This window comes from Onthophagus taurus, chromosome 7 (assembly GCF_036711975.1).
Source record: "Onthophagus taurus isolate NC chromosome 7, IU_Otau_3.0, whole genome shotgun sequence".
Lineage (NCBI taxonomy): Eukaryota > Metazoa > Arthropoda > Insecta > Coleoptera > Scarabaeidae > Onthophagus > Onthophagus taurus.
Window position 1 is genome coordinate 28,591,085 of NC_091972.1, and position 16,628 is coordinate 28,607,712.

Here is a 16,628-nt window from a genome sequence, read left to right on the forward strand (position 1 = left end):
TTAAAATCAAAATTTAAAAAATATCAATAAATCTGTTATGCTTTACCTCCCCTCGGCCCTCCAACGAACTAAAATTAAAACTTATTCTGCTCATTCAGCAGAAATTCTTTGTAAGTTGACTTGAAGCCTCGTTCACTCCGCCGTCTGGCTGATAGTGGTATGCTATTCCAAACTAAGACTATGTTGTAACCGAATGAACGTTTAAAAATCGTGTCGGACATTAATATTATGCACATCACCACGGAATCTAATCTTATTAGTTAAATACGGAGGACATTTGTAGGTAATGATTTTGTGATAAAGACAGGCACAGTGGAGAACTCTACGATGAGGCATGTTTAGCCAATTGGCCCAATTCAACGTATAAGTAATTTTCTCCCGCCGTTTGATACCATAAATAAATCGCAGACATGAATTCTGTACCTTTTGAATACGCGCTTTGGTGACGGCATCCAGACACGGATGATACACAACATCTCCAAAGTTAAATAATGACAGAACAAGAGCTTCGCACAGTTGAATTTTTAGACGTTGGTTAAGCAAATTCCTGTTACTGTACAACAACTTAAGATTAGCGTATGCACGGCGAACAAGATAAGAGACATGTACACGAAATCTAAGAGAGGTGTCCAGATACATTCCCAAGTTGCGGGATTCCTCAATAAAATCCAACCCAGTGCCGTTCACCTCTATAGATAAAGTTTCCTTTACTTTCTCCAATATCTTAGGAGAAGAATCGACCAACACCGTAGGGACTGCAAATTAAAAAAGTCAAATGCCACGGCCTTTGTGGAACACCATCTAACCAGTGGGCATACTTTGGATTTCGACAATTCTTCTATAGTATGTTGTGAACCTTCCTATTACAAACGCCGTTTTTTGGAGATGTTCCACATCCTGAATGAGCCCAATTCTGTTAATTTTTGCACTGATGTGCAGAATGTTAGTGACATGTATTGACCTTTGTTTGGTTTTCAAGGTTCCCGTCTTGTGGCTGGGGTGTTATCTTTTTCTCGTTCTCGGTCCTAAAGGTTTATATATTAAAGGTTGTCTAAGTTCCTATGCTGCAATACTTTGATTTTAGTTTGCTCATGGCCATGTGGTGTTCCATGCATTTGTTTAATTTGAATTGCTTGGCGGTATTATTTTCCACATGTGATGTAATGCGCAGTATGGTTGCGTACGAACCTAGATGCCCTTTTATATATAAACCTTGCTCGGTCCTTACCTGTCATGGACCTCACCTCTGTCCTTGTTGTTTTGTGATTGATTTTCGAATTGATTGATCCTGTGCCATCGTTTGTTGGATTTTGGTTTTACGGCGATTCCTGGGCCGTTTACTTATTGGTTCATTGTTTGAATTATGGGTTATTATATATTTTTACAACTTTTAACAACTATAACCTCTATCTGTAAGTTAGCTTGGTTTTAATCTGTACAATTTTTGTCTGAATTGTTTCTTTTTCTCTTTATTTTTTTAAAAACAATAGAGTTCCTCTGATGAAGAATTAAATAAAATTCGAAAGCTAAGGTACTAGTAAAGGAGGTTTTTTATTCACCCCCTGGTTGACAATCCCAATAATTATCATTAATGTTATCACAACCAACTATATCCTGCCATGGCACTGCAAGAAGATCAAGAGAAAACAGATCCATATTGAAATTATTAAATTCTCTATAGTTCAATATCCTAGGTGAAGCCTTAGAATAAGACAAATTTAAGTGTACATACACCAAACAATGATCTGCAACATCATGCACAGGAATGACTCCTGTATCATTTACAGAAGCATCTATATCCACAATAACATAGTCAATAACTGTAGTCGATGTAGCAGTGACACGGGTAGCAGATGAGATAATTTGACTCAGGTTAAAAGATTCAATAGCCGGTAATAAACGGTTGCAGTAAGCACCTGTGCGCCAAGAGCATTGACATTGAAGTCACCCAAACAGGACCAAATTGGACATGGTGTCTTCAAAATTGTTTAAAAATTTCGCAAAATCGACGTCCGGTCTATATAGAACCCCAACTGATAGTAACAGTCCCCCACGGCTCACCTCGATCCATAACTGTTCAACAAAGGGAAAAACCTCGCTAAAAATGTGGTTAAACTTAAAATCATTTTTTACGTAAATTCCGACGCCACCACCATGTTCAGGAACATCCGGGCCCGAGCGACCAATAAATATATGTCTATAATTCGCAATTGAATAATCATCATGACATGAAGTAGAGTAAATCCAAGTTTCCGACATAGCAAATATATCGTAAGATTCAGTCAATATGATATTTTTAACAGCAGCAAAGTGGGCGGGCGCACTTGAATTGCACATTCAAGTGCGCTATTCTTATTATTATTTCATTATTATACCATATTCTATTTATCCACTGTTCTTGTGCTGATTCCAATATACGCCTCAATATTCTTCTTTCGAATGTGTCAATTGTATTCTCAGTTTTCTGTGTTAGGCTCCTGTGTTAGGCTCCTGTGTTTTCCTGTGCTGCCGTGCTGCATAGGTTCTATTAGCAAGAAGAACGTGCCATTTTATTTTTGAATTTTTCTTTCCATTGCTAGTAAGATAAATTCCTAAGTAACAAAAGAGATCCACACGATCAATGTTGTCATCAGTTGTCACCGTCGAGGTGACCACAGCAGCTTTTGACTATATTAGTAGGATTTTTTTTTCACTGCGAGTTCCCTAAAAATGTATAGAAAACTGCTCCTGTAGCTGATATTTATAATTCCCAATTATCTCTCTAGGATGACGTAAGGATGTATTAGTAATTCTTGTAACACCTTCCTTCTTAGGTGGAAGACAAGGAAGCTGGCGAGGTTCTTCCGGTGTTCCCTCTCCATTGGCTTCTAATTACGGATGTCGTCTAGAATAGAACTGTGAATATTCTTTCTAATGAATAAATATTGTCTTCATTACTTGGTAAGGGTATTTTTTTCCGAATTCAGTTCTTGAATGTTTTTCATCTCTTGTAAAAGTATACTCGTTTCAAACATTGTCTGATAACATGTTTGCAGTTTTGATAATGTTTTGGTTACGATTAATTTAACTAATAAGAAGTTAATAGTTATTATCTTATTGATAATTTGAAATAACATACAATTTAGCAGTACTTTTCTTAAATTCGGAAAATGCCGTCGGGAGTCTTCGTCATTGGCAGAAGAGGAACTTCCGAATGTTGATTATATTTACAGCGTTTACAAGCGATGGAATTGGCAATTGTTCTTTCTATAGTTATTCGCATCTTTTTCCACCAATAATGCCTCCTTAAACATTCGAAAGTCTATTCTATACCTCTATGATTCTGAATTCCTTTATGGTATTTAAGTGCCATTTGTAGCTCTACACCTTCTAAGTAGTACCCAAACTCTCGTGGTTGTCCGTATTATCTTTAGTCCACTGTCATTAACTTTCTTTCTTTCTAGTCTTTTTGTTGCGTATTATACTCGTGATGTACGGAGTTTATGTCATAGAGATGTGTATTATTATGTACATGGTTAACACAAGTAAGGATGTACATGCAGGACACGGTAAGTATATCAATTTTTTTTAAATGTTCTTTACATGATTCTAAATTTTTTAGATTACACAAAGCGCGGATACAACTCTTTTGTAGCTTAAACACCCTGTTGATTCCTGGACCCGAACCCCAAATGGAGATGCCATATGAGGCCACTGCATGAAAACAAGAGAAATATGCTGTTCTTACTACTTCAGGTTCGGTACACTTCACCAATCTTCGCACCATAAAAACTGCGGGTCTTCTACAAAGGGCACTCACATGGTCGTCCCAGGTGAGACGATCGTTCAACTTCAAGCCAAGAAAGTTCACCACGTTATCGTTTCCTTTCGTAAGAAAGTTAATTTTTTGATTCTTTTTATCATTGAGGATACGATTCTGTTTGCAAAATATTTTTAACGGCAGCAAAGTGAGCTGGAAGCGATCGTGTATTCAAATGGCCTATTTGCATTAACACTTAAAAATGAGCATAAACATTTAAAGAAAAACAGCAGATTTTCAAGGTAATTACATTTACGCAACTGAAAGGAAGGGGGTCCGTTATGGAATGACTACTTTATATTATTTTTAAGCAGTAAAAGATAAAGAGAATAAAATTGGGAGAAAATCAAAAGGCAAGTGAATTCACTTAATGAGGAGAAATATTAGCAGCAGTTGCACTTATAAATAAAGATTGCTATTCAAATACAAATCTACCAAAAAAAAACAGCGCAAAAAGAAAAAAAACTGCTCGAATAACCATACTAAACAAAACTCAGTCCATTATAACAACACAATAATAAATACTTAGCTATTACTTTTTATGCTTTCGTGGTAGTAAATATTTTTTTTCCTCCACCACAGTTGGAACCCCTATCTTGTTCTTGAGCTCCTCAAAATCGCTCTGGAATAGGATGGTATAAAAACTTTTTCCATTTTTTACAATAATTTGTCCATCAGACGTCCAAACGTTATTATTTCCAAAACATTTACTTTAACCAACTTTAACCTTTAAACTTTAACCCGCTTTCCCAAACGATGGCATCTATCTATCATGTCGATACTTGGGGAAAAATCAGCAACGTTTAGAGAAGCCATAACATCCAAAACCTTCCTTTCTAACGCTTTCCGTCTTCCTTTCTAACCGTTTTCTCTATTTCCTCGCCCTCTTCGATTCCATGGAATACAAGACAATTTCTTCGTGACTAGTTTTCTAAATTGTCAATCTCTTGACTAACAAACATTTTATCTTAATCAACTTTTGTTGTACATTGCTCAGAAAGGCCGCTTTACCTGCAACAGTTAACAAACTTCTTGCGTTAACTTTGGTACTTTGAGGACATTTGACGTAAAACTTGGTTATATTTCGTTTTATGACATTCAGACTTTAATTGCAAAAGATGGCATTTGAATTCAAAAATTTATCGTCAATTATACCTTACGGGGACACAATCCAGGGACACACTGTATATGATTTTGTACAAACAACTTAAATTTGTTGAATTCGGCACTAATTACGTCCAAAGGGTTAGAGGGTTGGGTGCTAGACTTTGATGTCAACGCAATTTCAATAATGAGGGGTCTTGACTTTTGTCACGGATATCATAGGTCTTTGAAAATCAAATTATGATCGTTATCTATTCTGATCTTTACTGGAAGTAGACAGCAACTTTGTTATTTTAAATAGAGTCAGAGGCGGCACTACCGGGGTGTGCAAGGGGTGCACTGCACCCGGGCGTCGCCTAAAAGGGGGCGCCGGCGCCTTTTTAATGTTTTCTCCAACAATATCTTATCTTTCTTTTGCAGTATTTAGACCTGTCAGCAGTGGCTAATCTCAGAAAGCAGTATTTAGCCTCCACAAAGCAATTTTAGTCTTTAGAAAGCAGCATTTAGTGTTCCAGACGCTGTATTTAGACCTGTCAGCAGTATCTAGTCTTCAGAAAGCGGTATTTAGTCTTCTAGAAGCAGTATCTACTCTTCTGCCAAAGTTATGTATGTTTTCTCCAAAATATTTTATCTTTCTTTTGCAGTATTTAGACCTGTTAGCAGTATTTAGTCTCCACAAAGCAACTTTAGTCTTTAGAAGGCAGTATTTAGTGTTCCAGACGCTGTATTTAGACCTGTTGGAAGTATCTAGTCTTCAGAAAGCAGTATTTAGTCTTCTAGAAGCAGTATCTAGTCTTCTGCCAACGTTATGTATGTTTTCTCCAACAATATCTTATCTTTCTTTCGCAGTACTTAGACCTGTCAGCAGTATCTAGTCTTCAGAAAGCAGTATTTAGTCTCCACAAAGCAATTTTAGTCTTTAGAAAGCAGTATTTAGTGTTCCAGATGCTGTATTTAGACCTGTCGGCAGTATCTAGTCTTCAGAAAGCAGTATTTAATCTTCCAGAGCACTATCTATTTAGTCTTCAGAAAGCGGTATTTAGTTTTTTAGAAGCAGTAGATCTTTTTGGGAGCCTCTTATTATCTATATGGATCTTGTATCACCCGGTACCTCATTTCTGCAGCTGTTACTTTGCTTTTGTGCTTATCCTGCATTGGCAAAGTTTCCGTATTGGTGATTTCCTGTCCTGTGCAATAACAAGACAAGTCCATTGGTATCTTGTTCATATTCTTCGCATTCTTTTATTGAACACATAAGTATTGCCATGAAAAATCATGTTTGGTTTATAATCAATTTTTTGTTTTCTCTGAACAGTAATTTCAGACTTCATGTGGACTCTGAACAATGTAATTCCTGTTTTTTGCTGAAGTCTAGTTTGTAACTATTGCAATTTCAGACTTTTTCTTGCAGATTAACCTTCTGACCAGAGTATTCCCGATTATTCTGTTAAGATTGGTTTTTCATCAGTATAATTCTTAAATTTTTGCTGAAGTATGGATTATGATTATTCCAATCTTCTTTAAGTTTATTTATATTTCTTTGATTATATATATTTTTTTAAATTAAAATGAATTTTTAATTTTTCCCCAGCATTTTGCTTGGGGGGGGCGCCACTCCGGTTCCCGCACCCTGGCACTTCATTTGCTAGCGCCGGCACTGAATAGAGTGGCGTAAGTAGAGTGACACCATTACATATCTAATTCTCTATTCAGAAGTGTGCAATAAACTTATTATGTAACTTTGATAAGCAGTGATAATCTTAGTTTCTTTCAATTTTTTAAATGCGTTAAGACGGAAAATTTTCAAGCCTACTGGTGCCATGAATTTCCTACATAAACACTGATAAACAGTTTCTTTGAATTGTATCCATTCAATTGGGCTTGATTGTTTGAATGTTTAGTAAGAACCAATTCGATTTTTTATAATAAATTTTATTGATGTTTTTATATACTGTTATATAAGTTATAATTATTAATGCGTCGTACAATTACTAATATCTCCATCCCTTATTAAACAAAAAATAAGAAGAAAATACCATTCCGGGGATACAAGCATCAATTGTATTACACAATTCGATTTAGTAGCAGGGGTGTCAAAGTAGCGATACGTTTTCTTTTTTCTCCTGCAAAAATAATTATAGTAATAATGATAATAATATCAGGGATTAATAAGCCGGTATCTAAAATTAGCGGCAACAATTTCGTGTGCGCATTAATTTCGCTCATCATTTAAATCTATTTTTTTATTACAGCTTCAGGAAATCCTTTCAAAATATACAATTTTGACATTCTTTTTACTTAAATTTATTGTGTAGTTAAATAAGATAATTAATAACATTTTGATAATAAAAAATTTTTGATTACTAAACGAGTAATTACGGGTACAATAATAAGTTATCTATCCACTTAGAAAAAAAAATAGAACCATAATAATAATTACAACACCATGAAATAAAACATTAAACACAAAAATAATGAAAACAATTGCAACGTGGCACTGTTTAGCAATATATAAAATAATGTAAAGGGAAACTCATACGAAAAAGAGGAAAATCGTACAATTGCACTGGAGGCACGGATAGTTTAGCACGGTCTCCAAACGGTCGATCGGTGTGTATAGGAATGAATTTATCACGAGCAGAAACTTCTAAGTTGCGGTTGTCGTTAATAGGTACTAAATAGAAAAATATAAATAATATGCTTCGTAGGTTTTTTTTTTGTTATTTTAATAATAACACGTTTTTATGTACTTCTAGTTGTTTTTTTCTTTAAGCTCCTTCAGCAAATAACGCTAATTACCATTGTTCTGAAAGAAAATTTAATTATTGAACTAACCCATAAACACAAAAATTATTAATTATAATTTTTTTATAACATTAATAAATGTTATACAAAACATGCAGTTAGTATGAAAAACGTAATTGTTGTGAATGATAATTATTCATGCAAAAACAAAGCGAATAAGAGAAAAAAAAGTTAAGATAAAACGATACCAAATAAAAAGAAACCGAAAACCAAGAACTATGTGTTTTTGAAACAAAAAGTTATTATATTTATCATGCCAATAATAAGAAGTCGAAAAACAGATGATACCTTTCTCTTTTTCTTTTTGTTCTTTTTTACTTTTACTTCGCTAATGGATGATGTAGCGCTAGATGCGGATGATAGTGCAGTCTGCGAGAATTGCGTTAACAAAAACAAATTGGAAGTGATTAATTAGTTTTTTATTTAAAGCACAGAGAGGGGCTCAAAGCGTGTGAGCGGAAATGATGAAATCAAAGCAACTCAACATTAATTTTTATTCGTGAATATTTACCTCTACTGTTACAGCTGGGCCATTTGAGGTGCTGCTATGATTATTAATTGCCTGCAACAAAAAATAAACGAATAAAGAAATTGTATATTGTTTATGTTGACATCTTAACATGTAAATTATTTCGGGTTTTATTCGGATTTGAAACTGTTTGATTGGGGTGAGTTCTAAATGGGAATTGCACGATGGTGGTTGCACTGAGTGTTTAGATTTTTACTATTTTACCGAAACTGCAAAATACCAAATGTGTCAAATCACCTTTTCATAACGTAGTAATGGAGAGAAAAAAAAGTACCACTAACGAATGAGCTTTACAACCCTTTTTCTATGTTAATATTCCATGGTGAGAAAAAGTTCTTATAAAAATTCAAAGGGGTCGTGGATTTCATCCCCTAAAGAACGCTATATTTAATAAAACTACTATAAAGAAACACTAGAACTTACAAACTAAAACTATATATGTCCAACAAGTCTTCCAGCTAATACTTAAACAATCTTATGCTGTGCGCTAAAACCAGCAATTTTTCTCGCCCATTCTGTTCAAATGCCCATCGCTATCTCCGTCTGCGTTCATTATTTATATAATGACACTATTTGTAATGTGCTGGAGTCTCGATATTTTGCAGCTTCGTCGAAGAGCGACGACTATGTACCAAGTTTCAGAGTAATACAATGTAATACCTTCTATTATAGATTGGTATATTATTGCCGTTTAGCTGTACTACTTTGCGTCCTACTTAGATATATTCTATCACCTATATCTTTCTCAAAATTTGTCTTGCTAATTAAAAACCCCAGATATGTAAAAACTTTGCGTCTCCTTAATTGACCGCCGTCAACATCTAAATCTTTCGTGTCTGTTTCAACCACTAAGTATTCTATCTTCGCCATGTTTATTTCAAGACCCCAGGATTCGCATTTTTCATTAAGTTTCATTGTCATGTACGCTGCATCCTCTTTATTCTCAGTCACAACGACTTGATCGTCTGTGAACAATAAAGTGTAAAAAAGGAGTCATTTTTAATTGGACTTTGGCATCGACGGCGTATTCACAGATGTATGCTCTTGAAAAAGAGAGTCCGGGATCCGAAGCGGACTAACTTGAGTATTTTTGCAAGCTGTCTAAGCGAGCAAGTGTACGATTTTCCGGATGCCCTTCCTGGGAATACCGATGAATTAGGGGACACTCGAATCTCGTAGGTGGCACACAGATTCAGGCTTTCCACGGTGCATGGCCGAAGAGAACAGTGGAGGAGAAAAGAAGGGCAACACTATGGTGGACTCCCGATCTCCATTCACTGAAGGTCAAATGCAGGAAGGCTTTTAACCTTCCGGCAGGCGCGCTTTGTACAAAGTACACACAATTGTGTTTTAGGGGTAGAATGATGTAATTTCCGGATAAAAAAACTTTTCTTTAGCAGGTATTCCTTTAAAGTTAAAATGCCTTTTAAGGGATATGATTGAAAATTTGTTGAGAGGCTTAAAAATTAAGAAAAAAAAATAAATTAGTGAGATTAAGAGAGTTTGTGTACAAAATACACGTACGCGCCTGTTCGTGTTATTCTTAATTCATTAAGGTAGGTTAATGTTTTTAGTTCTTTATTTTTAAAACACGAAACTAACGCTGAAAACTTATGATTTATTCAGTTAATTTTTACTCGAATTATCTCTTTATTTTTATTCAGAATGTTAGGGAATGATAATTTGAGAGATGGATTGTTAGATTTTTTGGAAGAGGAACCTAAGGAAAGTATTGACGACAGCGATATATCCGATGAAGAAAAAATAATTGCTCAAAGTGAATATGATAGTCATTCAGAGAAAGTGAAATTCCTGCGGATTTTTTGCCAAATAAATATCGTCAGCCTCAATCGTCTTTATTTGGCTTTCAAAAAGATACTATTATGTCCCAAGAAAAAACAAAGCCGTTACATTATTATCAACGATGCACGACTTGTAAAAAAAAACACTCAAAAACAATGATAACTTGCTAGACTTGCGAAATGCACATAAAATATAACAATAAAGTGTCGTGTATTCTCTGTATTGTTTCTTTTTCTGAAATAACATGTAAATTTCCCCCAAAAGAAGAAATTTTCCTATGTGTACATTGTACACTACGCCCCTGCTCGTGTAATAAAAATAGGCGCGCCTGCCGGAAGGTTAATAAAGCTAAACAGACTAGACTGAATTCTGACTGGACTGTGTTTAAAACACACCAATCAGAATTCAAACGTCAAAAGAAGCGACAAGCCTGGAGAGGTTTTTGCGAGGAGGTGGAGAGTGCCAAAAACACGCCTGTGACATTCTAAAAAAGAACGACGGCAGTTTTCCAAGGATGCAGAAGAATCATTGCACTTACTAATGGACGTTCATTAGTATATGAGCCTAGAGGATATGAAAACACACTTGATGGAGGTTACTATGTCCCCGTCAGCTGGAAGAGAGTTACAATAACCTATATACCGAAGAATGGAAAAAAGGACCCAAAGGATCCTAAAGCCTTTTGACCAATTAATCTCTCATCTTTTCTTTTAAAGACACTTGAAAGTTTGTGATCATTACATTACAGAAAATGTACTTACACCGTTTCCTTTGCATTTGCATCAGCATGCTGTACATAAATCTGTGGATACAGCCCTGCACATGGGCGCATTGAGCAATAACTCGATTCGAAGAAGTCTATATTGGGAGCTTTCCTTGACATAGAGGGAGCGTTTGATAAAACCACCTTTAAAAGTATAAATCTGGCACTGGAATCTCGAAGAGTATCATTGGTCATGGCGGGCTGCATAAAGACAATGCTAGCAAGCGAGTTATTCAGGCTAAGGCGAAAAGTCACAAAGTACAGAGAGCTATGGTTAGAGGCTGCTCACAAGGTGGAGTACTCTCACCACTTCTCTGGTGCTTAACGGTTGATGATCTCATTCGTGAGTTAAATAATAAACATCTCTTCACAGTCGGCTACGCGGATGACGTGGCTATTCTGTTAAGACGTAAACCTAATAATTTTCTTTGTTATAAAATGCAGCAGACGTTTAAACTTGTTGAACGATGGTGTGAAGAGCACACTCTCTCTGTAAATCCTAAAAAGACTGAGATTGTTCTCTTCACTAAACAAAGGAAACTGGGACACTTAACACCACCTCATTTCTGCAACAGTCCGTTAACCTTTGCTCAAGAGGTGAAATATCTTGGAGTTATCTTAAACAAAGGACTGACTTGGAAATCACACATTAGTTGCAAAACCAAAAAAGCAACGATTGTACCCACCTAGTGTCGAAGGGCAATTGGAAATACTTGGTGATTAAATCCGAGGGTTACAATGTGGATCTATACGTCTGTGATAAGACCCATGATAGCTCACGGACCCATAGTTTGGTGCTCAGCACTGCAACATGCCTATAAGACTAAATTTCTGCATCAATTGCAACGAGTGGCCTGTCTGTTAATCACGGGCGCCATGAGATCGACACCCACGATCGCGCTGAAGACTATGCAGAACATGCTGCCCCTAGAAATTTTTATCAGGGGGTGCCCGTGATGGCGTTGCTTCGATTGCGGTCAGTGGATAATAAGCAGACTGTAAAAATGGGAAAATTCTGGATCCAACTCTGGAGTGAGGCTGACCATCCACACTGATGGATCAAAGAAGGCTGAAGGCTCCGGAGCGGGAATTTTCTCGCACGATCTCCAGCTGCACCTTTCCACTCCGCTAGGGTCGTACTGCACGATTTCTCAGGCGGAAATAACTGCTATAGATATAGCACCCAATGTGAGTATCGATTCCAAAAAAGTTGGCAGAAACGTTGTAATCTACACAGATAGCAGACAGGCTATGCTGGCGGTTAGTGGGTATCGAACTACATCATCATTAGTAAAGTCCCGTCGGCAATCACTTGAGGACCCTAACGTTTATAAGAACGTCACGATAAAGTGCCGGAATAACCGACACGATCATGCGGACGTCACCGAAGAAGTCACCGGTCTCCCCTCAACCGTTTGTACCTCTAACTTTTAAAACAGCATCAAAGTTGATCAACTCCATCTCCCATCGAGCTTTTTGGGATAGATGGGATGAGACTGCAGTAGGTGTCTTTGCAAAGAAAACTCTGCTGTACCTTGACCGGAAGAGATCTACTCAGTTCCTGGGAAACTCAAAAAGTGATTTGAGGCTCCTCACCCAATCACCTCACTCTGTGGGTAATCGTGTGTGGACGTGTGGTCGTATACGAAAAGACGGATAACAAGAAAAAGGTTACTACAATAAAATTAAACGTGAAGACCTATGGGACGAAATATGAATGAATTCATTTGGTTGATATAAACTAAAGTGCTCGCGGTCTCGCATATGCCGCGTAGCAATGCCGCGCACACGCTCTTTGATACGTCCAAACTAGCGCGCGGCAGAATTGTGTCCGATGAACGCCGCGCATTTTTGTCGCGCAATGTCTGGACACACCTTTACATGAAGCTGGCAAATACATCGCTCTGTAGAGAGTGTGCAATAGAAGACGAGACGGTAAGTCATATTGTTTGTGACTGTTCCAAACTCGCGTACTTAAAGGAAACCTTTTGGTGTACCATGGCCCCAAATTTCGAATATAAAGAACATACCCTTCTGTTCTATATTAACGTTCATTAAAACCTTGGGCTGGTTTTCTGACCCCTGAATGAACTGTAAAATGTGGGGACGTACAAAAGGCCCGCTGGGGCCTAAGTGCTGTGAAGGAATTCACCTCCCACGTGAAGCCGCATACCTACAAAGAAGTCATCTATCCGTACTCCTATATTCGAGCGTTTCCTTGTCGACTGTTTGATTGTATAGGATACATATTAAAGAGGGTAGGCGACAGCATCCTTATAATATTTAGTGTTTGGCCAACTTTCTGACATGGTTTGATTTGTTTTTGTTGCCGATGTTGCGGCACTATACAATTCTTTTATTGTCCTCACATAGTTCAGTTTTATACTTGCGTTGTCTAACACTTCAAACAATTTGTTTCGTGGTACACTGCCAAATGCCGCTTCCCTTTATAATTTTCACAATTTCTCCTGTCATCGTTTTTATGAATCGGGGTTATGTGTATGTTTCCAATCGATCGGTATTCCTAGAATGAGTGCGTTTAGAGCCTGGAGTGTGTAAATTACCTTTTTGTATATCCAGGATACCTCGCTGTCATGTTTGTATAACAGACAAACAAATATAATACCACGATTGCTACCCATGTATGTAAACGATTTGGTCTACAAACAGTTAGACATATAGGCGATACCACGATTGCTACCCATGTATGTAAACGATTTGGTCTACAAACAGTTTGAATATCAAACAGTTGCAAGAGTAACACACAAATTATTCCAACGCATTTTTAGATTCACCATTTTTTTGAAGGAATTCATTTAATTTAAAAATAATTCCAAAGAAATTATTTGTTTATATATATATATATATATATCTTCATACATCTTCTTCTGGCGTAACTCCAAAAATGAATTGAATTAGATACAGTTTAGGTATAATTTACATACGTTTTTATTAGTTATTCTTTTTTCGTGAATTTTAACGTTTTATGAGCAAAAGTAAATGAAAGATTTAAAAAGTTTATATATTAGCCAAAAGGCTAAATTATATTAGACCGGTTTAGACTCATCAGTAGTTTCATGATATTTATACGTATAAAAAAATTTAAATTTGAACTTTTAATTTCAATTTAATTTTAAGATTAGTTAAAAAAATATTAACTTACTTTTACTGCTAAATTACTGAGGGAATCCAGTTGGATTTGAAGTTCACTATTTCTTTTTTGGGATTCTTCGAGTTGTTGAGTTAGGTTGCTTATATCCTAGAAAACAAAGTTTGAAGATTTAGTTGTTAATTTAAAATTTCTCTAATATACAGTGCATCTGTAAACGGTTTATGGGAAAATCCCTGAATTTTTGCAATTTGTCGGTGTAGATTTGATTTTTTTCCCGCTATTTTTAGAGGAGTGATGACGTCATCGATATTTTTTCAAATAGCAATCCCCCCTCATTTTCATAACGGAACATGAAAGAGATTTTTTTCTGAATCTAACTATTTCATATTTGATTGACATGATAAAAACAGCAGTAGCTATGAGCAACTATGACAACCAATTATTTTAAACAAATTCCTAAGTGTCAACAAGTGATTTAGTAATTCCTAAGTGTTGAAGTGTGGTGCTGTGCCATCTTGTTGGAATTGAGTTGGGTCAACATTATCAGGATGAGGCCGTTATGGACGGAATGACATCGTTTTGAAAATATCTAAACATCTCTGTCCAGTTAACTTTATACAAAAAAGTTGGGATAGTATCCCGTACTATTTCACTCCACATATCGATTTTTTGTGGATAATACATTACATAAATTGGACCGCGTTATACATCACTTGACTAAGCGACATTTTATCGTTTTTAGAGATTTTCATGCTGTCTGGTAGGTAAAGGTGTAACTTATCTTAGAAAAAATGCAGAATACCGAAAGGCATAAAATACTGTTTGTTTTAAAGGATAAAGCTAAACGCCAATCACGTTATACGATTTCAAATCTGATTTGCATTATACGTTTAAACCGACTTAGATACAACACTTACAATTAGATACACCAAGAAATTCTACAATAGAAAAAATAAGTGAACCTACAATTTCGGGCCAGTGTCGTTTTCTAGATGTTAGTATAAAATTAAAAGTTTATGTCTTTTATTTTATATAGAGATTAAGTCTAACTAGTTTCGGCCCTTGGCCATCTTCAGAGACTCCACAAATAGATCAACATCTAAAAAATATAGAAAAAAGTAAAAACTTTTATAAGAAATACTAAAATATTTAATTTAATTAGTAAACATGTTTCGAAACTAATGTTTCATCTTCAGTACTTAAATCAAATTTGTTTCAAATTTAAAAATTTCTTGATGGGTTATTTTCCAAGAAATTTTTAAAGAATTTTATTTAATTTTTTGATTTTTGTAAATTTTTAAAATATTTTATGTTTAAGAAGAATTACTTATACCTAATCCCAACATACCCTACAACATTTTTTTACATCAATTTGTAAATTTAATTTAAGTACTGAAGATGAAACATTATATTTTTTTAATTATTTGAGAAATATGGAGAATTTCATCCCTTTTAGATTAACATCTCTCATCTTATCCATTTTACAAACGACAGCGGTAGGTAGCGCTAGTTAGCATAAGATATCACTATGTTGCATATTTTTATTGCACTAAAACTAGAACTAACACAAGATCAAAAACTAGAATCATTCGGGTTTAGCCGTCTTGAGAAACGTGGGACTAAATCCGAATGTTTCTAGTTCTCAGTCTGGTGTTAGTTCTAGTGGCAGTAGTAGGTAGCGCTAGTTAGCATAAGATATTACTATGTTGCATATTTTTATTGCACTAAAACTAGAACTAACACAAGATCAAGAACTAGAATCACTCGGGTTTAGCCGTCTTGAGAGACGAGGGACTAAATCCGAATGTTTCTAGTTCTCGGTCTGGTGTTAGTTCTAGTGGCAGTAGTAGGTAGCGCTAGTTAGCATAAGATATTACTATGTTGCATATTTTTATTGCACTAAAACTAGAACGAGAACTAGAAACATTCAGGTTTAGTCGTGAAAAATCTTTCAGTTGTCAATGTCAACTATAATTTTATTATTATATTCGTAATCTTCATAAGATAACCTTTAAAGTGAGTCCACTTGACGCATTTATCTCAAAAAAACTAAAAGTTCGAACTTTCAACTGACATATTTGTCAACTTCATAAAAAAATCCTTTAGAATGAGTCCAAACTCGACATATTTTACTTTAATATTAATGGAAATACAATCACTTCCGGTTTGAAACGTCAACGTCAATTTGACATCTTCATTAAAAAAACCTTTAAAATGAGTCCAAAGATGACGCACTTATCTCAAAAACAAAAAAGTTAGAATAAAAAACATTAAACACTAAGTTAGCAATAATGAAGATAGCAATTTAATTTTTAAATATTAATACCAACCTTAATTTAATTATTTTTTTTTATTATATTTTTATTTTTTTTGTGACAAATATTAAGACATTTTATAAAAATTAAGAATATGTCAAAATGATATTGACATTTCCAACCGGAAGTTCTTATATCTCGAGTAATATTGGAGTTAAACGTATTATTACAAATATGTCATAATTGACGTTGACATTCTTAACCGGAAGTTGACCATAACTTTATTAATATTGAAGATAAATATGTCGTGTTTGTACTCATGTTAAAGGATTTTTAATGAAGATTACAAATATGTCAAAATTGAGGTTGACATTTTAAACTTGAAGTTAGTTATCATGTAATAGAAGTTTTATAACTGAAGTTAATCTAGTGTTAGTCAGTCACGTTTCTGCACTTTC

At 35.3% G+C, this 16,628-nt stretch overlaps 1 protein-coding gene across 8 annotated transcripts in view; it reads right to left on the minus strand.

Moving 5' to 3' along the window:
- Positions 1–7,131: 7,131 nt before the first annotated feature.
- Positions 7,132–16,628, minus strand: part of LOC111419144 (kinectin) — a 31,618-nt gene continuing 22,121 nt past the window's right edge. For 6 of the 8 annotated variants that reach the window (XM_071198017.1, XM_071198013.1, XM_023051913.2 and 3 more), the window contains 4 exons: positions 13,967–14,062; positions 8,220–8,270; positions 7,997–8,077; positions 7,560–7,709 (listed from right to left, as the gene is read on the minus strand). In XM_071198017.1, the coding sequence (XP_071054118.1) occupies positions 7,695–7,709; positions 7,997–8,077; positions 8,220–8,270; positions 13,967–14,062 (243 nt within the window). In that variant the 3' untranslated portion in view covers positions 7,560–7,694. Of the gene's footprint in view, positions 7,710–7,996; positions 8,078–8,219; positions 8,271–13,966; positions 14,063–16,628 lie in introns of all 8 variants that reach the window. The other 2 variants (XM_023051914.2, XM_071198014.1) reach the window with 1 other exon arrangement.